Source organism: Hibiscus syriacus, unplaced genomic scaffold, assembly GCF_006381635.1.
Source record: "Hibiscus syriacus cultivar Baekdansim isolate YM2019G1 unplaced genomic scaffold, ASM638163v2 tig00111837_pilon, whole genome shotgun sequence".
NCBI lineage: Eukaryota > Viridiplantae > Streptophyta > Magnoliopsida > Malvales > Malvaceae > Hibiscus > Hibiscus syriacus.
In genome coordinates this window covers 7,113,452-7,140,929 of record NW_024063194.1, presented here as the reverse complement: position 1 = coordinate 7,140,929, position 27,478 = coordinate 7,113,452, and the positions used below count along the sequence as shown (strand labels likewise).

The following is a 27,478-nucleotide window of genomic DNA, read 5'->3' as shown; positions in this document are numbered from 1 at the left end:
TCACCCAATCCCTTGTTTAGCCAGAGAATCTGCCTCCCAATTACAACTTCTAGAAATGTACCAAACAATAAACCCCCTTTCCAAAATAATAGATACAATTTTCCCAACCAAAGAAGAAAAGAAAGGAGGGGCTGAAGCCGGCCACATAATCCAGTCCACAGCGACTTTACAGTCACTCTCAACGATCAATCTTCCCACCTTATCCCATGCTGAAGCGAGAAAGTAATCAATGCCTTTTTCAATTGCTTTTAACTCTGCCAAAGGGGGAAGACAAGGGCCAACACTAATAGAAAAAAACCCTAAGACATTACAACTTGAGTCCTTCAAAATACCTCCAATTCCACCCACTCGCCCATCACTACTAACCGCCCCATCAACATTAAACTTAAAAAAATAAGTTGGAGGAGAAAACCAACTCTGAACGGTTTTCCTTTTAACATTAGGACGTGGAAGCTTATCTAAAATAGTAGGGTCCCCAATAAGGGAGTCGACTAGGATATTAACATTCGGGAACTTTGCTATGAACCATTTAGCCAATTTGAATCTTGAAATGAAGAAAAGAGAGGAACAATCCACCTTCATCTTCTCAAACACCACTGAATTCCTAGATTTCCAAATTGACCAGAGAACAACACCTGGAATAAAATTCCAGATTAAAGACTTCTCCCTTAACTCAGACCAAGAACTCAACAAAGCCGGCGGGTCTTTAGGCAGCACTGAAGAGATATCCCAAAGCTTGAAATAGTTATTCCATAAATTCCCAGCAACCAAACAGGAAATAAATAAGTGCTGGACAGTTTCTTCCTGTTTCAAACATAACGGACAAAGAACTGACTCCAAAACAACACCCCTTCTCTTCAACTCCGATCTGACTGCCAGTTTTTGATGGGAAATCTGCCACAGAAACGTCTCGACTCTGGGAGGAGCGAGACCAGACCAAACATCCTTACACCAATTGAACGAACCTCCCGACTTAAGGGAAAGAGTCGTCCTACAGGCCTTAACCGAGAACAGACCATCACCATTCCCTGACCACTTAAGGAAATCATCCACAGAGTCGGACAAACTGATGTTATCGAGCAGCGACATAAGTTGAATCCAATGATCTAACTCCCAATCACATAAGTTACGCCTAGATTGAATGTTCCAAACCCAGCCTTTATTCACAAATAGCCAAACTCCGACACCTTTATTCAATTTTAAAGGCATTCTTTTCCTCCTTCCGTTGATTAAGGAGCTCCTATTCAAGCTCCATTAATCAAGAAAGGGGTTTTTAACGAGGCCTACAATTCATATAAAAAAAAAGAATACCTTATAGAGATCAATTGGCCTTTCAACATTTTCAGCTACATCTTCAATTGTCATTTGGGCACCAGTTTGAGCAGCAGGAACATCTCTATTTGTAGTAGTATCTTCTTCCGGTTTAGCACCTTTAACAAAATCTGGAATGAAAAGTAGAGAATCAATCTTACTTCTCATGCGTGGAGCTGGTGGTGGCTGCAAACAGAAATATTATGTTTTTAGAATAGAAATTGCAATTAATATATAGAAAGTTTTGCACTAATCTCCTCATTTCTAAGAGAGAACAGTAATCAGAATAAACCTCTAAGAAAATACGTACAACCAGCAAGGATTTCTCACCACAAATTTAGGTTTGGATGGGTGGGCAGATGGAGAGCCACACCCATGTTTGTGCATACAAACATGTTCATACATCATAAAAACTTCATAAACTGTTTCTACTAACTTCAGTTCATGAAAAGAAAACAGCAGAAGAGAAGCAAGAATCTAAGACTACCTTCCCCATAAAAGGATCAATGAGATCAAAGCGCTTGCATAAAACAGGTGAAGGTCGCCATTGGAACTCCTTCCTTTTTGGATACATTTTCTTTGTCGCCAAATCCTCAGCATGAACATCTTTAACTTCCTGTTAAATTTACCGGTATTCAAAATCCTGCATAAAGATTCGGTAACTAAAAAGTCACCACCTTAAATATACCTCTAGTCCACCAGAAGTGAACTGCATTCCACTAGCTAAGAAGTCCAATGGCTGTGCTGAAACCATGCTTTCCTTTCCCCGTTTTCCTTTATCAATTGCTTCAGCAGCTGCCTCGAAGTCCAATTTTTCACGAGCACGAGCTGCTTCTGACATATTACTAGCCACAGTCAACCCTGCAGAGCGAAGCCCTCCTTCATACTTTTCCTTGAGAAACTGCTCAAATCTTTCTTGCTTTGCAGGGTCATCTTTGAATGGTTTTGCAACTTCCGGCAACTTACTCTACAATAGAAAGAGAGCAGAAGTCTGAACTAAGCAGGCTGTTTAAATTATAAGGTGAAGTGTAAGAGACAGAAAACAGAGATATAAGGTAATGAGAAAATTGAAAGAACCTGTAGGAAAAAGAAAATCTGGGATACTTGACTTGCATTACTCAGATGAAAACAGGGATAAGCAGAGAAGTATGGTACTTACAAATGAATTAGATTTTTGAAATGTATCAAAAAGGTTGAATTGAAATTGAAACTCCCCAGAAGCAACTGATGAGCTTGTGGTCTCTCTAGAGCTTCTTTCCAAAGGTTTTTCTCCTAATAATTTTCCACGGCTCTCTGCCGTCATCTTCTGCATACTTGGGGAAAGTTTTCCATCCAATAAAAGTTTGGCTTGATCACCTAATTTCTGATGCTCCTCCCACAGTCTCCTTTCATAATAATCATGTCCATTTCCTCCAGAAAGAAAACTGAACAATGGATTTGACTGATTCTTCTTTCTGGAGAGATCCTCAAATAATTTACCACATCGTGCTACTAATTTTGCAACCCCCTCAATTAAGAGCTTCAGATTACTATCATCTGGGGAAGGAACCTCGGGTGGAGAAGGAACATCGAGCTTCTTCAGAGTCTCAAGAGGTCCAGGAAATTTGTGGTGTGGAACAAAATCCTTTGGGATTACGGGAGGATCAAACCTGAATAACAATTTGCAAACCGGTATTAACAATTCTGTTAAAGAAAAGTACAAAGAACTATGACAGTTCTTTTTAATCTCTAATCTCCAAATTACGCAAAACAGGATTGCAAGGAGATAGACTTGATAAGGGTAAGTACTAAATGACTCAAACAAAAGTTAAGCTACAAGCAGATTAACATAAATATTTATATGGTACATATTATGCGCATCAAGTATGTGTACCATCATCATTTACACGAGTATCTTTATTTCTTTTGGTTATATTGACATTTCATTAAATGATTAATGTGATATGGAAAAAGCTAACTATTGATGTAGGAGAACTTAGGTCCATATAAACCCCACAACGAAACCCGTATTTTTCCCATGTGGGGTCCAAGTCCCATACCTTGCAATTGGACACATCAATCCACCGCGCTCTGCATTCTTAGTGCCCACGTGGGCTGGCTTTGCGCTAGCTTAATCTAGCCCTGGGCGAACAATACAATATCGACACTAGCACCGCACAATCGCAACTGGGAGACATGATGGTTGGCTCTTCTACCCATTGATACAGACCTTTGGAGAACCACGTCCCAAAAGTTAGCCATTGAGGAAGCCTAGGTCCATATAAGCCCCACAAGAAAACCCATATTTTTCCCCATATTTTTCCCATGGGCAATCTAAGTCACAAAACTTGCAATTGTACACATTATTATGAGTTTCACTTAAAAGCTAGTAATATTTAATTTAATGTCCATGTTAATGTCGCGTCTTTTATTTTTTTCTTAGCATAAATATAAAGTAAGAATTCACACCTTTAAAAAAACACAAGTTCCACCAGTAGGCTATTAAAGATATCCATCACCTATCCTTTTAATTCTTTCCTGTTTAATTAGCATTATTTTCACATACTCTATTTTCCATGTGCCTAGTACTCCAGCATTATCCGCAGAATTCTTAATTGAACAATATACAGATCAATGACATAAGCACCAAGACCATTCCTAAAACTCAATTTTACCGACCACACTCGACAAATCCTACAAGATTTCTGTAGAAAACAGACTGTAGAAAACAGAATAGTCTGTTATGTTTTCTTATTTCATTCAGTAGAGTATATTACATATTTATATACAAATAATGCCTCTAAACTAGGAAACTCTAAGTTAGGAAATATACTAATCCTATGAGATGCAATCCCTTGAAACAAGGAATTGAAAAAACAAAGCATAATTACAGAATCTCTTAATTTAAGGAATTGAACAGCTCATTTCTATAATTCCTACAACTTTACATAACCTACACTCCCCCTCAAACTGGTGTATATATGTTGTATATACCCAGTTTGAATGACAACTCATCAAAAGTCACTCGTGGAAGGGCTTTGGTGAAGATATCTGCCAGCTGTTTCTTCGTCGGAATGTATTGTAGTTTTGCAACTCCATTGTTGACCTTCTCGTAAATAAAATGTATGTCTATCTCAATGTGTTTTGTTCTATCATGCTGCACTGGGTTTTTTTGCTATACTCATAGCTGATTGACTGTCACTAAAAATCTCAAAATTCTTCTTGTCATCTAAGTCCAGTTCTGTGAGCAGTCTTTTAATCCACATTCCTTCACATATTCCGAGAGCCATTGCTCTAAACTCTGACTCAGCACTACTTCGAGAGACAACGACTTGTTTCTTACTTCTCCAAGTCACCAAGTTACCCCAAACGTAGGTACAATAGCCATTAACTGACCTTCTATCAGTTAATTCACCTCCCCAGCTTGCATCCGTATAAACCTTCACTGTTCTATCTTGGTTTTTTCTAAATATAAGTCCAACTCCTGGGGTAAACTTCAAGAACCTTAGGATTCTGTTAACAGCTTCCAAATGTTCTTCTCGAGGATCACTCATATGTTGGCTGACAATACTCACTGAGTATGCAATATCAGGCCTAGTCAGTGAAAGGTAGATCAACTTCCCAACTAACCTTTGGTAGGTCTCCTTGTTTACTGGATTTCCAGTCCTTTCCTTGCAAAATTTCAAGCCTGACTCCATTGGAGTTTCAACTGGTTTGCAGTCGAGCATCCCAGTTTCTGCAAGAAGATCTAAAACATACTTGCGCTGGTTTATGACCAGCCCTTCCTCGGACCTTGCAACTTCCATACCCAGGAAATACCTCATACTCCCTAAATCCTTGGTTTCAAACTCTTTTGCAAGGTTCATCTTTAGCTTTTCTATTTCTTCTATATCACTGCCAGTTATAATCATATCATCTACATAGACAATTAGGAGGGTTATCTTACCACTCAGTGTAATTTTTCTGAATAATGTGTGATCCGCTTGGCTTTGTTTGAAACCATTCTGTGTCATGGCCTTCGCAAATCGATCAAACCAAGCCATGGGAGACTGTTTTAAGCCATATAAGGATTTATTGAGCTTGCACATAGTTTTCTTAGTGACATTTCCTTCTAATCCGGGGGGGACCTCTATGTATACCTCTTCTTCAAGGTTCCCATTCAGAAAAGCATTCTTTATGTCCAGCTGATGTAATTTCCAATCCATGTTAACAGCTACTGATAACAATATTCTGATGGTATTCAATTTTGCAACCGGTGCAAAAGTCTCCTGGTAGTCGATGCCATAGGACTGAGAAAAACCTTTAGCAACCAGCCTTGCCTTGTATCTTTCCACACTCCCATCCGAATGATATTTGACTGTGAATATCCACCTGCATCCAACAGCTCTCTTTCCTTCTGGCAAATCTGTCAAACTCCATGTCTTATTCTTTTGCAACGCTTTTATCTCCTCTTCCACGGCATGTTTCCACTCAGGAGATTGAAATGCTTCTGTCACATTTCTTGGGATTTTCACACTGTTAATGCTGGCAGTGAAGGCCCTGAAATTAGACTGTAATTTCCCATATGCAACATACTTATTTATGGGATGAGCAGTGCATTTTCTTACCCCCTTCCTAATAGCAATAGGAAAATCATCAAGATCAACAGTAGTAGCATCTTGGGAACCATCATTACCTTCTGTTCCAGCTGCAACAGGATCCGAATCTGGTTCTTGGCAAATGCTAGGCTGACTAATTTCTTCAGCAACATCTTTCCTTCTTCTTGAGTAAACACTGAGTTGTTTCGGTTGGGGAGTTATGGTTTCAGGGTCATTGTTAGGAGCATTTTTGGTGGTGATGGAAGGTGTTTTACACGGACTAGAGTGTTGAGATAAGGAGGAAGGTAATTCATCAGAGTTATTTAGGTTATTCCCATTATCCTCACTAGGAATTGGGACAGTGCTAGCCGGCTTTGGAGAGACAGTAATAGGTAAAGAAAGGATAGGCTGTAAAGTAATATCGGTTTGGACAGGCTGAAATTCCTTGTAACTCTCCCCCTGAATTTCTGTTCCTGAAAAATAAGGTTGGTTTTCAAAAAATGTAACATCAAAGGAGACATAGGTCTTTTTTGTGGAAGGTGAGTAACACTTGTAACCCTTCTGACTCGAAGAATAGCCCAAGAAAACACACTTGATGGACCTAGGATCTAATTTCCCTCTATTGTGGATATGAACAAAGGCTGTACACCCAAACACCCGTGGAGAAAGACTTGAGTTTAAATGTTTAAAATGGGGATAAAGCTAAAACAAAACCTTAGTAGGAATTTTGAAATCTAAGGTCTTACTTGGCATTCTATTGATGAGGTAAGTGGCTGTAAGAAGAGCTTCCCCCCAAAGATACTTAGGAGCATAAGCAGCAAACATAAGAGATCGAGTAACCTCTAGAAGATTTCTATTTTTCCTTTCTGCTACCCCGTTTTGTTGAGGTGTGTTGACACAAGAAGTAAGGTGGACAATGCCTTTTTCCTTAAAGAAATACCCAAGGGTTTTATTCAAGTACTCACTCCCATTGTCACTCCTTAGAATTTTGATTTTTGAGTCAAATTGGGTTTCAACTTTTTGATAAAAACTTTTAAAAAGAGACTCAACCTCAGACTTTTCTCTCATTAAGAATACCCATGTTGTCTTAGAGTAATCTATAAAAGATACAAACCACTTATACCCAGAAATACTTTTGACAGGAGAAGGGCCCTAAATGTTACTATGGATGATGGAAAAAGGTGTTGTTGGTTCAAATTTGGCTGCAATATATGGTTTTCTGGTGTGTTTGGCTATTTGACAAATTTCACAGGAAAACAAAGAAGGATCTTTATTTATAAATAAGTTTGGTAACATTTTGGAAAGATAGAAAAAACTAGGATGACCTAATCTAGAGTGCCATAACATAATTTTATTGGTATTGAGATCAGAAGATAAAACTGGTTTTCTAAGAGCACTGGATAAGGCATGATTTTGAGATGCTTGACCTCCAACGGTGTACAATCCTTTGCCCAGCCTAGCACTGCCAATCACCCTCTTCGAGTCCTGTGCCTGAAAAATACAACCACCAGTACCAAACACAACATTACAACCATAATCTTGAATTAATTTGCTGACTGACAACAGATTGCATGCAAGTTTAGGAACATAGAGGACATTATGAAGTAGTAGATTTTTGTTTAATGTAACAGAACCACTCCCTTTGACTGTAGTGAGAGAGCCATCTGCTATTTTTATAGAGGCTGGTAAGCTGCTTTCACTATATTCCTCCAAGAGATCAACGTTTCCTGTCATATGATCTGATGCACCCGAGTCTATTATCTATTGTAATGAGGAAGTATATGAATGATTACCTTCAGTAGCAGTATAAGCCACATTGGTAGGTTTGGCTATCATACTGCTCAAAATCTGTTGCAGCTCCTCTATCTGTTTCTTGCTAAAACTGCTGGAGGAATCATCTTGAGAGGCAATATGGGCCTCTTTTTGAAACCTGGACCCTGTGAGCTGCCGATCGACTGGTTTTCCGTGCAACTTCCAACATTGATCTATCATATGGTCTGGTTTCTTACAATGTTCACACCAGGGGCGATTTTTCCTCTGTTGGTTCCTAGAGGTGGAACTAGTGACAAGTGCAGAAGCATCTGTTCGTTGAACTGGTGGCACCATCAGAGATCGTCGGCTTTCCTCCCTCCGAATCTCTGAAAAAACTTCTCGGACCAAAGGAAGGGGTTTGGTGGCAAGAATCCTTCCTCTTGCTCCATCGAACTCTCCATTCAGTCCAGATAGAAACTGAAAAACTCTCCTCTGATTTGTCTGCCTGTTGTAGAAGTTGCTGTCTTCCTGGCACTTCCATTCATTCTTTTCATATAAGTCGATTTGCTGCCAATACTTGTTGAGAATTCCGAAGTACTGTGCGACAGTAAGGTCTCCTTGTCTGAGATCTTTAATGTGATTCTCAATCCCAAAGAGCTCCGATGTATTGTCAGCACTGGAATAAGTATCTCGCGCTGCATTCCAAATTTCTGTAGCAGTTTGGTATAGCATGAAATTCTCCCCTACTTCAGGAATCATGGAATTTATTAACCATGACATTATCATGGTATTTTCACTCTGCCATGTGTTGTACTTTGGGTCTGTCTCTTCTGGAATCGACATTGAGTCAGAAAGATAGGCAATTTTCCTTCTTCCTGTGATATATAGCCATACGGACTGGGACCATGGTAGGTAGTTGTTTCCATTTAGTTTGTAGGAGGTTATCGGTGAAAGAGAGGAATCTGAAATCTGAAAATCAAATTGATAGGGGCTGATCTGGGAAGTGATTTCAGATGCTGAGGGATCCGGATTAACCATGAAAAAAAAATAGAATTGAACAGGAACTGATTTAAAGAGAAGCGGAAATCGGATTGATCGTTCTAACCTGATACCATGTAGAAAACAGACTGTAGAAAACAGAATAGTCTGTTATGTTTTCTTATTTCATTCAGTAGAGTATATTACATATTTATATACAAATAATGCCTCTAAACTAGGAAACTCTAAATTAGGAAATATACTAATCCTAGAAGATGCAATCCCTTGAAACAAGGAATTGAAAAAACAAAGCATAATTACAGAATCTCTTAATTTAAGGAATTGAACAGCTCATTTCTATAATTCCTACAACTTTACATAACCTACAATTTCCAAATAATTTCAGACCTAAACCCAGACCTGCATAATCCCCACATTCAAAAAATAAATAAAACTCAATTCCTTCAGGATCAGTATTAAATTAAAGAATTTGGCAATGAATCATAACCCCCACTACCAAGGAAGAATTACAAATGGCATATTACTTCTCCCAATAAAAAAGGAAAATTACAAATTTAATACAATGAGACAAATGTGGCATCAAGCATGCAGCATCAACTACTTTACAATTACCTTTCTAACTGGCAGACAGAAACTGATGCAATTTTGAAACCAGGCAGAACACCCTCATCTCTTGCAACGACCTTTTGTTTACTCTCTATGCTCAATCTTGATGGTTGTTTATTGTCTATGCTCAAACTTGATGGCTCTTCGACCTCTTCCATGTATGTTTCCTCAAAGTCATAACCTAAGATAGCAACCCTACCTTCATCTTAAACTTAAACTGAACCAATAACCTGAGGATGAGTAGGCAAATTAATGATACAATCAGTCCCCATGAATACCAGCAACTAATGAAAATTTTTGGCACTCCATGAATCCAAGATAAAAACTGAACGCCAAAAACTAGTTTAATCATATCTTCAACCCGGACAAAGAGGATACTGATTAATCAGAGTCGGTATATCAACAACATCAATTAGAGAAACATTAATTTTCATCACAATATGAAAAATAAGAAACATTCCACCAAGAGAACCTTATAGCTATAAGACAAGGATTTCAGAATAGTTTTGAACACAAAAGCCCAGATAGATAAGGAAGGTAATACCACATTCTGAAGAAACATCTCTAATGAATGCATGCAACTCCAAACCCTTCCTTTGAAAAGGGAAAAAATGAAAAATGAAAACAGAAATGAGTTCTAGACTCCCACATTGACAAATTCATATGGTAGCATTGGCGACCAGTTTTTCTAGGGGGCAATGAGAGCAGATGAATGATTACAAGACGCAGGCTCACAAAAAGTGAACTTACCAGAAGCATAGACATCCTCATCTTCAACATCATATTCTTCAAGTGCACCAATTCCAAATCCAGGAGCAGCTTTTCCTGCTGGTGTAGAATTAACTTCTATTAAGAAATAATTCATGCATGCAAGGAAATATGGAGAAAGGTGAATCATTACAAAAATGCAAGCACAAGGACTTGAAAAGGTGTGCTTGCAAGAAATTAGAACCTACACTTGGAACCAAAGAGACTATCTTTTATTGACATAGCTCTCCTGTACCCATGCTGCTTATCATTCCACAAGTCCAATCTCTTATTTTCTGAAAGCATTTACAAACAGAAGGAATAAAAGTCCAGTAAGAAATCATTCTTCTGAGAATGACACAAATAGTTAATAAATGGTGGTCCTTCAAGCAATCACATACCCCTGAATTCAGGAGTATGCTTGAATGGATCATACCCTAAACCATGCAAGTCCTGCTTAGGGTTACACACAAAAGCCTGCAGCACAAAATAATTACAGAAAAATAACTTGATTGATTTCAAAGTGTCAAAAAATCAATCTATCTCTCTCTCTTGATGTGGTTTAAGAGAGGGGGGACAGTTACAAATGAATAGAATTATGACTGAACAAACGCATAAGACGGACGGAACTTCAGAAAACATACTGTTATAAAAACCTCTAGTTTCTATTTACTCAATAAAATAATAAAAATAATCATGTTGGCTGTAAAGCCTACAGCTTATTTATATAGGTCGTCTTTCTTGCAACTAAAGTTAGTATGCTTTCTTGCACATAAAGTTTTAATCCTAACCCTAGATTTGAACCCTAAAAATAATTAATAACCCTAAAAATATTTAATAGTTATACCCTTACATGTCTATCATGTCAAATAATTAATAAATATTATAAAATGAAAATGAAATAATAAAATATTATAAAATAAATAAAGCTCCTACATCTTTCTACTAGGCTTGGAAAACTCAACTTCAACGAGAAAACTTCCACCACTTCAGCATAATTTTCTTTTATCAATCACTTTCAGCTCTCCAACCAATCAAGAACTTTGACTAACTGTTTTGCCTAGCTGTGTAACCAAAAAACTATTATATTAATTCCCTTTCTAAACCTACCTTTTTAACATTGACCACATCTTCCATAACATCTGTTTTAGCCTTAGGAAGCTTCTGCACCCAGTTCTGTGGACGGTCACAAAAAATAGAATCTGGGGGAGCACCGTCTCCTAAGTGATGCAAATGTTTAATAGTCCTAGAAACTTAGGTTGAACAACATTTTCCAAGACGAAAACAATCACAGAAAAAAACTCCAATCTCAACTTTCAGGCCAACTCGAATCCTTGACACCAGACTAATTGAAATAGAGCAAGAAATCTGAAAAACAATCATAAGAGTTGAAGCACCGTTCCTCAATAGCAATATAGATGAATATTGCTTTATGGCACCTAAAAACCACACAAGTGATGTCTCAGAGTGAAAATGAGCTTCAAACATAAAGTCCTCATTATTTTTTGATAAAAGTTGGAGGACTCATTAAAAATTCCCTTCGTATTCGTCCACATACTAAGATGTATGTTAACGAACATTGGAAGAAAGAAAAGAGTACCTCATAGTTTATTGAATAGAACACCCAATACATATGAAAACACGGAACACCCTCATACGGGGATATACACCATTACAAAAAAAGAATAACCTAAAACTCTCACATCCTCAACCACAAAACCTAAGAGAAAATCACCCTAATTCTAAGTTACATCTCCAACACAAGGAAAAAACAACGCAGAATGACATAACATAAAAGAAAACCAACACCTACTACCATTATAACTAAATCAACCACCTCTGAATAGAACACTGACAGGACCATCAAATATCCCTCGAAACAAGATCTAATGAGATATCGACTTCGTCAGGGACCCAAGACTTTGGTTTGAAGGAAGGTTCAATTTCATGCACCATGATTTTGAAGAAATTATCACTGACCATCAACTCCAACGACTCATCAATTCTTACATGAGCCTTTGTGAGGATTTGAATTTTTGCCCTATCAAAAGATGATGGAAACTGACAGCTTTCGTCGATTGCTAATAATTTACCCCACTTATCTGCAATGTTTTTGAAAGTATCCTAATTCCAAGCGTGAAAAGGAACCCCTCGCAAACTAACCACACTCGACGGCACTCCACCACCAGACTCTCTGACCAAACTTCAACTCTAGAAAACCACTTTGCAAGAGTCTCTGATTTATCGTTCTTCACACTTCTCAACGAAGCAGAGTCTTCAAAAACCATTAGAATTACATTTCCACCAACTCTCATTAGCGAGAAACCAAAGAGGCATTTGGCTTGCATTTGACTAGCAAGATTACCGATTTTGATAAAGTTCTTGCACCACCCCACTAGACATTTACTCAACACATGAAGTTTATCTTCGTCCACCACACCTTCAACTTCACAGTGATTATCCCTCGAAACAACTTCCATCCCAGACTTACGGTGAACAGCTGTCGAGGACTTTCTCCAGTAAGATTGTCGATGTTTGAATTTAGCCAAAGAAACACCAATTTTGTTATCGTCAATATGAGAACCATTCATTTTTTAGATCGCTTTCCTTGCTTCTTTGATTGTTGCAAAACGAATGAACCCTTTTTGAATTTCTCTTGTTTGGAATGAAAGAATCAATTACCCGACCGTGGGTGCAAAATAAAGATCCAAACCTCTTCCAATGGATCTTCTTTGGTAAATTTTCAATAAATAGCGTGTAGCATCCAATTTTATACCCATTATTGGTTTTTGGATGACCTTCCTTCCACCAATTATTAAACTCGATTCTCCCAATTCTTGCTACTTCACCAGACTTGTCATTACAACACCCCTTTGTGGTGGACTCCCTGGTTCCATCGTGGACAACATCTGCGGCAGACTTGTCATCGAAACACCCAGCCTGAACAGGCACATAAATGCTTGGAGCTACGGTATTGGCATCACTGGAGGAACTTGATAACATCCATACGGGTCATATGCATCAGAATCTGTAACTATTCCTCTTTTAACCAATAGATTCTTCTTTGCCATCTCTATGTGCAAAAGGGACTTCGACTTGGCATCAAAAACTATTTCCTGAAGGGTATCCTTGGCATTGCAAATTTTTCATTTGAGAAGAGAGCGAAACCCATAGGCTTTCCTCCTTTGTAGTTCACTTGCGAAGCTTCAAAACCTGGAAGCCATCTCAATAAATTATGCAACTCTCTCTCTTTGAAGTCTTCAGGCAGATCCGTAATGAAGATAGTATGAACCTCGTCATGATGAGAGGGATCAGGTGGCAGAGAAGGCGCAGCTACAGAGGGCGGAGGAGCTTGGACCGGAGGCCACTACTGGTGATAAGGGTGGATTCCAGCACCCGGCATGTGAGGAATGACTATAAAGTAGGCTCCTGAAACTCTAAACCAAGACATGAGGACGGAGAGAGATTTGATCTCTCGTTTGTTGGTTTGCCAGGAAGAGATTGGTCAGAAATCGGGAGACGCAAATTTTTTCTTCTAGATCTACTCCAATCTATTTCGATTTTGAAAAAACCAGTGTCTGATCCATGCTTGGGGTGAAGAGAGGATTCAAATGGTGGCCGACCACTGGGTTATGAAAGGAGTGACGCCGGGGAGTGTGGATAAGGTTTTCAAAGAATGAACTTTTTTAAAATCGCCTGGAATCAAGAGAGAAGCGGGAGCTTCTCTCACTAGAAAATAACTGCTATATCCTATTTACAACTTTCTTGAATTTCATCCACTAGCAACTTTCTTGAAAACCCACTAGAACTCAATTTACAACAACTTTCATATTGTTTGCTAGTAGTTTTCTCTAAAAAGACTGCATCTTCTTCTCATCATAATTAGCCTTCAAGTATTCTTGCTTTTTCTTGAGTTCTACATTGAATCCTCTCTCAAGAAAATCTATTTCAGTTGTAGATACCGAAACATCTCTTTTTATTCCACAATCATCATCTGCCATTGTGTCCTTCGAGATATCAAAAAGATTCTGACTCACTTCCAATCTTCCTCTTCTTCTAAGGCTTTGGTTTTCATCACTCTATGTAAAAACAAAAACTCTCCTTAAACCAGATACACATCAACTTCTTTAGTTTCCTCAAGATATTCATCATAGATTGGTTCTAACATATCATAATCTTTCTCGTCCACATGTATCTTGCCATGAAAAGCATTAACTTCAATGTTAATTCAACACTCGCTTAATTCAAGATCATGTACCAGCTGCCCCTCCAATCTACCTCAAACCACACAATTGCAGGTCCAACATCATGGAAGGGGTTTTCTACATCACCAAAATTTGATTTATAAACAAGCCTCCCTTCCGGTATGTTGGCCGCTCCCACTTGTTCATGCCACAGTTGAGCATAAATTGCATACAACAATTCCTAATTCGTACATTTTCGTGCAGCCAATTCTATTTCCTGAGATTAATTTCCTCTTCATCAACCACTAATGCATCTATTCATGGCTCAAAAGCAAACCCAGGGATCTAATTAGGCTCTAAAATTACTAGGCTTCCTTCCAAATAAGGTTTTAATCCTAACCATAGATTTAAATCCTAAACCAATAACCCTAAAAATATTTAATAGTCTCAGCCTTTGTCATTTATCATCTGCCCAATAATTAATAAATGTTGTAAGTTTAAAATGAACGAACAAAATAAATAAAGCTCATGCATCATCTCTTATTCAAGCCCACAAAAGCAAGCATATTGATAGCAATTTTAACCTCCAAAGCTTAAGAAGATACTAGCTGCAAATTCTAATATATATACATATGTACCAAGCTAAAACACTACAAATATTCTTTCCCAGCATTTCAAATAAAAAAATAAAATATCAACATTCCCACAAATGGAGCAAGTATTAATGGGCCAAGAGAAACTGCTTTTGAGCTTGTTATAACAACCCCCCAACACACAATATTATAAAAATAAAAGACATTCATGGTTAGGTAAAGGGTCATAAGGATCAAAGCAGGAGTAATGGTACTAGTGACAAGGAGAACTTCTCACAGGTAAGCTTTGAGAAGATCGAGTATCATTGTCAGAAGGCTGCACAGTGAAGCTTTCAGGTTCTTCAACAGGCTCATCAGCAGGATTTGATGCCTTCGCATCCTCAGAAGCAAATGCTAGAAAAGCTTTTCTAGCTTCTCTACGAGGATCTGTAGTCAGTAAAAAGATAAGAATATTCAGCCAAAAACTTATCCCCTCAAATACAAAAGCTTTGCACTAAGAAAAACATATAAATATCCATCTTTGCTATACAACATAATGGAATCGGCAAGTACATGAAGAGGTTTCCATCAATAAATAGGTAAGAGTCAATATAGTTATTTTTAAGAGGTGTGAAGATAGAGGATAGAAGCTTAAGATTGAAAAATAGTAAAGAACAAGAAGTTGAAAAATCTAGTAAAAGACAGTGTCTATTGTTTCAGATAAGGAATGTATTCTTAGATTGATACTGTAGAATTATTTGGAGTTTAGTTTGAATGCATATCTGTTTGAGTGTTAGAGGGCCGAAATTAAGGAAATCTAGAGTTAAACAGATCAGTATTTTGTTCCATATTTTTAGGGGATTCTGGTAGCTTGTTACCATATCCGTATATATTTATTTCCTGTTTATTTATTTCTGTTTTAGATAGATTTGACCTTATTCTAGGTAAGTTGCATATATCCCTAGAAATTAGGTGTTTCAGCATCTATATATATAGGGAACGTGTAACCTGTTTTAATATATTGAAAATAATAAAGAATTCATCTACTTTCAACATGGTGTCAGAGCATTCTCTGAACCCTAAATACCTTATATGACCAAATACGGGAGAAGTGACTCAACTGCTTCCGTGTCCCAAATCACCTCCAACCACGTAGCCATGGCCTCCAATAACAGTAGTGGAGATAGCAATCTCATGCCCATTACAGGACACAAACTGAATGGGAACAACTATCTCCAATGGTCCCACTCTGTTATGATGTTCATAAGCGGAAGAGGAAAGGATGATTATCTCAAAGGCGTGGCTGCCAAGCCAAGCCAGGATGATGAGAAGTTCAAAATCTGGAATTCCGAGAATAATATGGTCATGTCATGGCTCATCAATTCCATGACAAATGAAATCGAAGAGAACTTCCTACTCTACAGAACAGCAAGGGAAATCTGGGAGGCTGCAAAGGAGACGTATTCCAACAGTGACAATACATCTGAGCTGTTTGAAGTGGAGAGTGTTCTCCATGACTTCCGTCAAGGAGATTTAACAGTAACCCAGTACTTCAATACACTCGACCGCTATTGGCAACAGCTGGACTTGTTCGAGGAGCACAATTGGAGCTGTCTAGATGATGGAATCAAGTATAGACAGATCATTGAACGGAAGAGAATATATAAGTTTCTGATTGGATTAAATAAAAATCTAGATGAAGTAAGAGGAAGAATCTTGGGATCTAAACCTCTACTTAATATCCGGGAGGCTTTTTCTGAAGTCCGGAGAGAGGAGAGTCGAAAGAAAATCATGATGGGCTCTCAAGAACCAATGACAAGTCTTAAGAGCTCAGCCCTTGCTGTTAGAGGGAACTCCTACAACACCAATGACACCAAACCAAAGAAAGGACGCCCTTGGTGTGATCACTGCCGCCGACCTAGTCACACCAGGGACACTTGCTGGAAAATTCATGGTAAGCCTGCAGATTGGAAGTCTTCCCGGTCTGCCAACGACAAAGAGGGGCGAGGCAATTTTGTCTCAATGGATGACAAACCTTCACCTGAACCTACTCCATTCAGCAAGGAACAATTAGAGGTTCTACAGAAGCTATTCAACCAGTCTTTGCATGCCCAAACCTCCACTGTGGTTGGTACTGGATCCTTAGCCCAAAAAGGTAATTTTTTAAGCGCTCTCAATGTTAAAAAAGAGACGTCAAATCCATGGATTATAGATTCTAGAGCTTCAGACCATATGACTGGAAATGAGGACCTATTTTCTACTTACAGTCCATGTGATAAACACTTAACGGTCAGAATAGCCGATGGTTCACTCTCAAAAGTGGTTGGTACAGGTTCTATTAAAGTATCAGAGAATATTACACTTGAATCAGTTCTTCTTGTGCCAAATTTGAATTGCAATTTACTGTCCATTAGTAAACTTACTCGAGACCTGAATTGTGTGACTAAATTTGGTTCAACCATGTGTGAATTTCAGGTCTTGGACTCGGGGAAGACGATTGGCAGTGCTAAAATGTGCTCGGGACTCTATCTTCTCGAGGTTACAAATCCTCCTCAAGGCACAACTTATCAGTCCGATCGTCTAGTGTATGGTAATCCTACTTTTTCTGTCAATTGTTCTAATAATGATAGTGCAATCATGTTATGGCACTATAGATTAGGTCATCCGAATTTCTTGTATCTTGAGAAACTGTTTCCTTCTCTATTTCATGATAAAAATCCAAATGAGTTCAAGTGTGAAATTTGTCAATTCTCCAAACATGTCCGTAATTCTTATCCCAACCAATCTTACAAAGAATCCCATCCTTTTTCAATGATTCACAGTGGTGTTTGGGGTCTATCTAAAATAAAAAATGTGACTGGTTCCCGTTGGTTCATTACATTTATTGATGATCACACTCGGCTTACATGAGTCTTTCTCATGAAAGAAAAATCAAAGGCAGGTCGGATTTTCAAAAACTTCAACACCATTATACACACTCAATTCCAAGCCAAAATCCAAATTCTGAAAACTGACAATGCCAAAGAATACTTCAAATTCATACTCAATGATTATCTCTTGAGTCATGGCATCATTCATCAAAGCTCATGTGTCAATACCCCTCAGCAAATGGAATTGCTAAAAGGAAAAATCGCCACCTTCTAGATGTTGCAAGATCTCTTATGTTTTCTACTCATGTACCGAAACATTTCTGGGGTGAAGCTATTCTCACTGCGGCATACCTCATAAACCGGATGCCATCTAGGATTCTCAACTTTCAAAGTCCTTGTCAAACCTTACTTCAGTTTTTCCCAAATACACGTCTCATCTCCACTATTCCCTTCAAGGTTTTCGGGTGTTCAGCCTTTGTTCATGTCCATCAAAATAAAAGGGATAAACTTGATCCTAGAGCACTTAAGTGTATCTTCCTTGGGTACTCTCCAACTCAAAAGGGGTATAAGTGCTACTCACCGGTCACTAAACAGTACTACCACTCCATGGATGTTACCTTTTTTAAGCACCAACCTTACTACCCCAAATCTGATATTCAGGGGGAGACCAATTATACCCAGGAATATCAAATTTGGGATATTGATGAATCAGTTCAGCTCTCTCCAAATCCTGACCAATCTCACCCATCACCAAATTCTAAGCATCTCTCCCTAGAATCTTCCTACCAAAATCTGGACACTAGTAAATCAACAACTAATAATGAGTTGATTACCTATTCACGGAGGAGGATGAACCAAAAGGAGATGGAACCACCAACACCTCTGCAACAAAACCAAGAATCTGATCCTAGTCCAAGATCTTGTGAAGATCCAACACCTCTGCAGCAAAACCAAGAATCTGATCCTAGTCCAAGATCTTGAGAAGATCCTTCAGGTAATCCTAATCTTGAGCCCTCACAGAATGAACTAACTGGTGATGAAAGTGATTATCCTATTGTTGTGTGGAAAGGGGTTAGAACTTGCACAAAACATCCTATATACACCTTTATATCATATGAAGGCCTGTCACCAAAATTCAAGTCGTTTGTTGCCAACCTCGACAACACTCAGGTCACAAATAACATACAAGAAGCTCTTGGATCTCCCGAGTGGAAAGTTGCTGTGCATGAAGAAATAAATGCACTGGAAAAGAATGGCACCTGGGAAATATCAGAATTACCATCGAAAAAAAGGCCAGTAGGATGCAAATGGATATTCTCAATCAAGTACAATGAAGATGGAAGTGTTAATCGTTTCAAGGCACGGCTAGTGGCAAAGGCATTCACTCAATCGTATGTAATTGACCATGAGGAAACATTTGCCCCAGTAGCCAAGTTAAACACAGTTCGGGTTCTCCTATCTCTAGCTGCAAATCTTGATTGGCCCCTTCACCAACTAGATGTCAAGAATGCCTTTCTAAATGGGGACTTAGCTGAGGAAGTTTACATGGAAATCCCTCCAGGATTTGAGACACCGAAAACTGACAACAAAGTTTGCAAACTTAAAAGATCATTATACGGGCTCAAGCAATCACCAAGGGCTTGATTTGAGAGATTTACCAAGGTAATAAAGAATCATGGCTATTCTCAATGTCAATCAGATCACACCTTGTTTGTCAAACACTCATTTACAGGAAAACTGGCTATCCTCATTGTATATGTGGATGACATTATCCTAACAGGAGATTATGAGGAAGAAATCAATACTACCAAAGGTCTTCTAGCTAAGGAATTTGAAATCAAGGACCTTGGACAGCTCAAATACTTCCTAGGAATGGAAATTGTAAGGTCAAGAAAGGGAATTTGTGTTTCCCAAAGAAAATACGTACTGGATCTATTAAAAGAAACTGGGATGCTTGGATGTAAGCCAGCGGACACACCTATGGATTCAACAACAAAATTAGGCACTAAAGAAAATTGTGCACCGGTGGATAAAGGCAGATTCCAAAGGCTAGTGGGTAAACTAATCTACCTTTCTCACACACGACTAGACATTGGTTTTTCTGTCGGCATGGTAAGTCAGTTTATGAACAATCCAAATGAAGAACATATAGAGGCGGCGTATAGAATCCTAAGGTATCTGAAGCTAACACCAGGGAAAGGATTATTTTTTGAGAAGAATCAAAGAAGAGACAGAGGTGTTCAATGATGCAGATTGGGCAGGATCAGTACAAGACCGAAGATCAACTTCAGGATATTGTACTTATGTGTGGGGAAATCTAGTCACATGGAGAAGTAAGAAGCAATCAGTGGTGTCAAGGAGCAGTGTAGAAGCTGAATTTCGGACAATAGCCCATGGTATTTGTGAGGGAATATGGCTAAGAAGGGTACTAGAGGAATTAAGAATTTCTAGTGAAGAACCTATGAAGATGTTCTGTGATAACCAATCAGCAATCAGCATTGCCAAGAATCTAGTCCATCATGATAGAACTAAGCATGTGGAGATTGATCGGCACTTTATAAAGGAGAAGATAGAGGAAGGGATGATCAAAATGCTATATGTACCCACATGTCATCAAACAACCGACATTCTTACTAAGGCTCTACCAAGAAAGACTTTTGATGATCTAACTTCCAAGCTGGGGTCAAATTAACATTTACCATCCAGCTTGAGGGGGAGTGTAGAATTATTTGGAGTTTAGTTTGAATGCATATCTGTTTGAGTGTTAGAGGGCCGAAATTAAGGAAATCTAGAGTTAAAAAGATCAGTATTTTGTTCCATATTTTTAGGGGATTCTGGTAGCTTGTTACCATATCCGTATATATTTATTTCCTGTTTATTTCTTTCTGTTTTAGATAGATTTGACCCTATTCTAGGTAAGTTACATATATCCCTAGAAATTAGGTGTTTCAGCATCTATATATATAGGGAACGTGTAACCTGTTTTAATATATTGAAAATAATAAAGAATTCCTCTACTTTCAACAGATACCTAGGGGTTGCAATTGTGAGGCAGATAAGTTAGCAAAGGAGGGGATTGGGTGATTGTTAGATTAATCAATTTTCTGTTTTATGTATTTATAGGGAACAGTTGTTAAGTTGTTTGTTTAAGTCTTATGTAATATGTTTTATTCAGCAATTTATATTTGAATTTCAAACCTAGTGAGAGAAGCGCTTCTCTCTTGGTTCAAGATGATTTTGTTTTCATCCACCATTTCATCTTTACCATCGCCGTCCGCCGCCCGTCGTCCTCCGCCACACTCTGTCATACATTCGACGCAGATCTAAACACGTTTTTCACCGTTTCACGCCGTCGTCCGTCGCCAATACAACTTCATTCCGCTGGGCTCGCCGTTCACTCGCGAACAAATCCCATCTATCCTAGCGCCCAGACTCGTTGCCTTTCTCTGTGATTCAGTCTTTGACCAGTTAGACAAAAACAGAACAAGCCATGGTTCTGCGCCAAGTTGTTCTCCCGATCTAAACCACCTCTCAAGGTTTGGTTGAAGGACAACTTCATAGTTTCATCTTCCCTTGGGCTCAAGATCTACCTGTTGGACTCTCTTCATCAGCTCCACCCGTCTCTTCTTCGCCTGTAGTCACAACATTCTCCATCGCCGGGCACGCATCCAGGAAGGTTCGTCAAGTCTGAGTTTTTAACTTCAACAGTTTCATCACATGTCGGGTGCTGGATTCCATTGTTCTCTCCAGCAGAGACCTCCGGTCCAAGCTCCTCCACCCTCTGCAGCCGCGTCTTCTCCGCCATCTCATCCTTCTCATCATGACGAGGTTCGTACTATCTTCATTATGGGTTTGCCTAAAGATGTCAAAGAGAGAGAGCTGCAGAATTTACTGAGATGGCTTCCAGGTTTTGATGTTTCGCAATTGAGCTACAAGGGAGAAAAGCCCGAGGGTTTCGCTCTCTTCTCAAATGCAAAATTTGTAGTTGCTGCTAAGGATGCCCTTCAGAAAATGGTTTTTGATGCTATGTTGAAGTCCTTTTTGCACATTGAGATGGCAAGGTAGAATCTTGTTGTTAAAATAGGATTAGTTACAGATCCTGATCCAAATCCAGCTTCTGTAGCATCTCCTAATATTCATGTGCCTGTTAAAATTGGGTGTTGCGATAAAAAGTCTGAAGTAGATGGTGTCCACGAGGGAACCAGGGAGCCCACCACAAAGGGGTGTAGTAATGTCTCTGGATGCTACACGTTATTTTTTGGTGTTTCTTTTGCTAAATTCAAACCTCGACATTTCTATTGGAGAAAGTCCTCGACAGGTGTTCACCGCAAGTTCGAGATGGAAGATGATTCGAGGAAGAATCATTATAAAGTTGAAGGCGTTATAGATGAAGAAAAACTTCAGGTGTTGAGCAATTGTCTAGTGGGGTGGTGCAAGGACTTTATCAAAATCGATCATCTCGCTAGACAAATGCATACGAAGGGCCTCACTAGCTTCTCCTTAATGAGAGCTGTTGGTAATGCGGTTTTAATGATTTTCGAAGACTCTGCTTCATTGAGAAGTGTGAAGAACGACAAATCAGAGACTCTCGCAGAGTGGTTCTCCCGAGTCAAAGCTTGGTCAGAGAGTTTGGTAATGGAGTGTCGTCGAGTATGGTTAGTTTGCGAGGGTGTTCCTTTTCACGCATGGAATTGAGATACTTTCAAGAACATTGTTGATAAGTGGGGTCATTTACTAGCAATCGACGAAAGCTGTCAGTCACCATCATCCTTTGATCGGGAAAAAATTCAAGTCTTCAAAAAGACTGATGCGAGAATTGATGCGACGTTGGAATTGAAGGTTTGTGACATCTCCTTCAAGATCATGGTGCATGAGATAGAGCCTTCATTCAAACCAAACTCTTGGGCTCCTGAAGAAGACGAATATCATTAGATCTCGTCTCTCCAATTGTGGTTTTGATTTAGTTTACATGGGTACAGGTGTTGTTTTTCTTTTGTATTATGTTCTGTTGCGTTGTTTTAATCCTATTGCTGGAGGTGTAATTAGATTTAAGGTGATTCGACTGTGGCTCTGGATGAGGATTTATGAGGTTAAGGTGTTTGTTGTAATGGTGTATATCACCATAGGAGGATATTTCGTGTTGTCTTTTGTATTGGGTATTATTATTAATAAACTATGAGGTACTCTTTTTTACCTTCCAATGTTCTTTAACATACTTCTTAGTGTGTGAACGAATACGAAGAGAGTTTTTAATGAGACCTCCAACTTCTATAAAAAAAAATGTTTTATTCAATAATATATTGAGGTACTCTTTCCCTCCTTCCGCTAGTCAGTTCTTTCCTTAGGGAATAGGACTGCTATGAGGGAGGTATTTAATGAGGCCTCCGACTTCTATAAAAAAAAGAAGTTGAAAAATCTAATAATTCATCATATTATCATAGAACATGTAGGTCTTAATACATTCAAATTGCATGTTCAACCTATGTTGCTCAGACTCAACTACTTGTGCCGAACTCAGTATGCATCTAGATGTCCAACTTGTCAATTGAATTAAACTCAAGTCACCGGAAAACGACACAAAAAGAATTGAAAGGACATTGGTACAAGGACTCCCTTTATATGTACTGAAATATTAAATATGTCTATAATACATCAATATTTTATATATAAAAAAAACCCTACTATATTTTGGAGTGTATTTAATTAACAACGCTTTTTAATACTTTATATACTACTTTCCACTTCGAAAACCAAGACTTCAACCTATTCTTATCTCTCCTCGCCCAGTCACCAAGAGTCCAACATATCCAACCCATATCATTTACCCTTATCTTATCCTTTGTGTCTTTTTGTGTTGTGTCGACAACTCAACACAGGTGAGGCTCCCATTTTGTTGAGTCCAAGCAGCAGAGGGTTTAACATAAAGCTTCTCAAATTTATTCTGCCAAAAGAGCTAGAAATCGGACAAAATAAATAAAACGATGTGAACATAGACCAAATTACCATATAATGAACTAGCACGCGAGTCATTGATTGCACGACCATGTCGCCATCCCATCTTCCGCAGCAATAGTAAGCCTAATCAGAAAAGTAAGATGAGGCATAAGTTGCTGATTTCTCCGGTAAACTACTTTGTCGCTAAGGATTTATAAATTCACAAATTACAGCAAACCTATAGACTCAGAAGCTGGAAGGACAAGTTCATCGGGAACAGGACCAGGAATTGCAGATGGCCTACAGGAAACACAGAGAACTAAGAGGCCAGTATATAATTGAAAATATTTCTGGAAGTACAAAGGACATGCAAATCAAACAGTTTGCAGATGCATGAGTGCAGATGCATGAGTGCACATGCCATGAGATGCAAATTCATGAGCTCACATGTCCGTGGTGAAGAAGAATACTAGATAATGAAGGTGGCCGTGAATAATGATTATTGTAATGCAACAGGATGTCATCAAGAGACCAATATCAAATAACATGAATATTGTTGTGATATGAAACATTGGTTGCCTTAAGTCAGGAATAATAGCAACCATATGCGATGTTTTCATATCCAACAAAATGAGCTCAAATCTTCTTCAGCATAAGGAGCAAAAAAGGACAAGAAGAGATGTTGGGTTGGAATCAATAAAATTAAAAATTGATTCTTTTATTTGAAGCCAAAAAATAAGTCATGATTGTGGCAAAAACGAACAGTATTTTAAGAGCACTTAATTTTCAAAATATGAATTTCTATTGAGAACAAAGACCCTGAACAGTTTGCAATTTTAAGGCTCATATTTAGTGCTAATATTATTACAGGTACGAAGCATATACAATCATTTGACAGACCTTTGATTTTGCTCCTTATCAGCTTGTTTGCGAGCATACTCAACAGCTGTAAATCCAAATGTGTCGAACTGTGAAGATGTGCCCAAAGCACCTTCCAAATCCTAAAATACAAAAGCATGAAATATCGTAAACTAAAAAAAATAATAATCATCAGCATAATAATAATAATATTAATAATTCTAACAGGTAGAAGAAAAATGAAAACAACTTATCAAACTATCTATGAATGTAGATGAGAGGATGATATAATTAATAAACTGATTCTTGTTCAAACACCAACAATGTCTTAAAAGACAAAATATTGAGAGGCACATAGAACAATAATCAGTGAACACATTCAGTAGGTAGTGAAACTACTTTCAAAGACTTGTATATAGAATAACTATGTTATGATTCTAATCAAACTGTTTTATTATGAAGCATGAGCTACAGAAAATATCATGTAAATATCTCTGCTAGAGATTTTTCATTAATGAATGCGCAGAACAGATGTTTTATAACGTATCTGAATTCTAAAATGGAAAGATGCTTTAGAATTTAACCATCCCTTCTTTCGATACATATGAAAGGTTTATGAAGCAATTTAGTAGATAGCAGGGAACATCGAAAACCATGAAACCATGTCATAAAAATACATGAAGAGAAAGAACTTCGAAGAAAGATATACCAGAAGTAGGTGCACTATGCAGCCAAATATGCATTAAATCTCAGGCATATATGAATTATAAAGAAATCTTGCAACTCCATCTATGCAAATATAAGACCAATATATATGCATACAAATTCTTCACAGTGAAATAAAAAAATAATTCTAAATAAAAATTCAAACATAATTATTTTTGAAAATTAATAAGACAGACAAGTTTCCATAGCTAAACTTCAAAATCATGAAGGTCTAAATCTTTATTGGATGCCACACGTCAGAGTTTGGAATTTGGAATTTCAGATTTAGCAAAGGCAGCAAGAATTTTTCAAAAAAATTCTAAACTAGATTGTAAATTATTAAGGAAATAAACAGCCATGACCAAATGTAATTTTGGCTTAGTGCATGTAAAACCTAACAGACACGGCAACACCCCTATCCGCAGTCCAAGAAAATCATAAAAAGTGGGAAAACTAAATAGAACATACAGCTTTCTCATCTTCATCTAAAAAGCTAAAAATGTTCTGCTGTTTGACTTCAGCTCTGTTCTTCCGGGATGATGTAAATGATTGTGGGGCCCAGCCTGCAAATAAGTTTCAACACCCATTGAGCATGCTAGATGATTTCACTGCAAGTGAATCGAAGAAACTAGTTAAAATGAATACAGAGATATACCCTCTTTTGTGCCCACTGTATTGAAGTAACCAGCAGAAAATCCACCTGTAAATGCACCATGGAATCTTCTACGTCCTTCTTCATCTATAACCTTGAAAATTATAATTCAAAGATGATAGAAAGAAAGACTTTTGACCATGTATAACAAATAAATACTTACATGACTGCATAATATACCTTATCTATATTATTATATAATGGAAGTCAAAGAATTATTGAAGTATGGATAACACCACAAGAGAAACACATAAATATTCTCTTCATTTTAAAGCAATTCCAAGACAGTTTGTTTAGAATCAACTGGAAGGAATGTGAAATCCATAAAAGGCTTCCAGTCCTTTAAGGAACTAATTTAGCTTCAAATACTACCTAAAAGGAAACAATTCGCTTTGATAATGATATGGATCCAATTTATACAAAGAAACCTAAAAAAAACAAGTAGCTATAGATAAATAAATAACACTTAAAGAAAAAGTAAAAAGCCAAGTTCCATCCACTTTCATCCGTGATTTCTTTTATTTTCTTTTCCTCAATATTTTCACGGAAACCAAACAGTGTCTGAAAGCCACAACTTCTGTCTCAAGGGAAAAAAAGGAGAACTCAACATGGGATGGGTTCTAGGAAAGTTCAAATTTCTCACTTATAATCTCAGCAAGAAAATTTCACCCAAAAAAATGCAAAAGGAGGATGAAATTTATACCTCTTGTTTCCAGAGAGGGAGGGCGCGGAGGTTACCAGAAGCTTCAGCGGCGGCTTTTTTCCGACCGTTGGTGATCTCTTCCTCTCGCTGAATGGGTGTACCAAAGAACACGAAATCCTCCTCGTCTGAATCCATAATTTTCTTTTCCTAATCGTATGATTTCAGTGTCTAAATGAGAAAGAATAAAAAAAACATGGGAAAATGGCGGTTGATTGATTATAAAGGGATTTATTTTGAGGGATTGCTGGGCTCTTGAAAGCGCCGTTTGTAGTAGGGTCCGACCCAATTCAGACTTATGAAAGGCCAGGCCCTGGCACCATGACCCAATTCAGATACCTTAGATCGAACCAGACAACAACCAACAATGGCTTATAGTGGAATGTTTCCCGGGGCACTAAAATCTCAATACCAAAATCAAATTCAATCACCAGAGTTTAAAATTCAACTCATTAATGTAAGATTAAAAAATGACATAAATTGATTATAATTCAAAATTTTATTAAAAATATATATTTTAGGTTCAACATAGTAATATCTTAGATTAAAATAGAAAATATTATTTTTCATAATATTTTCGGTTGTAATCGAAATTATCATTAATTATATAACTTTTTAAGTTAAACTGAATACTATTTTAAATTAAATCTTACCTTAAATTAACTTTAAATTAGACTACTGCATAACCGATCTACTCGATCAACACTCGTGCTTTATTTAATTTATTGCTCATCGACTTTGAAGGGATAATTATGGTGATTGGACCAAAATAGAAACACAATCATAATTCAATGATCAAATAGACAGTTTGTCATTTTTAATGAACATTTATATTTGTTTGTAACTTTAGATCGCATATTCTTTTTAAGTAGGTTGATTTGATACTCAGATTGTTCGTTTAAGTTTTAAAAATTATTTAATATAAAATATAAAAAAATCGTTTCAAGTAAGATTGAAATTGATATTAATACAAATATTAAGATAATTATTTTTAATAGAATCCGCTAGTTTATTAAATTAAAAATACTCAAA

The 27,478-nt window shown here is 37.7% G+C and overlaps 1 protein-coding gene across 1 annotated transcript; it reads right to left on the bottom strand.

Annotated features, from left to right (window-relative positions):
• LOC120171800 (G patch domain-containing protein TGH-like) lies at nucleotides 1-26,618 on the bottom strand. Its single transcript, XM_039179448.1, has 16 exons — nucleotides 26,450-26,618; nucleotides 25,750-25,840; nucleotides 25,563-25,657; nucleotides 24,432-24,532; nucleotides 23,770-23,831; nucleotides 23,601-23,675; nucleotides 15,026-15,174; nucleotides 10,373-10,448; nucleotides 10,181-10,267; nucleotides 9,975-10,052; nucleotides 9,231-9,405; nucleotides 2,471-2,960; nucleotides 2,000-2,278; nucleotides 1,799-1,927; nucleotides 1,312-1,497; nucleotides 1-1,035 (listed from the first exon to the last, which is right to left on the bottom strand). The coding sequence occupies exons 1-16, from the start codon at nucleotides 26,582-26,584 to the stop codon at nucleotides 1-3; spliced, it is 3,243 nt and encodes a 1,080-aa protein (XP_039035379.1). The 5' UTR covers nucleotides 26,585-26,618.
• Nucleotides 26,619-27,478: the final 860 nt, after the last annotated feature.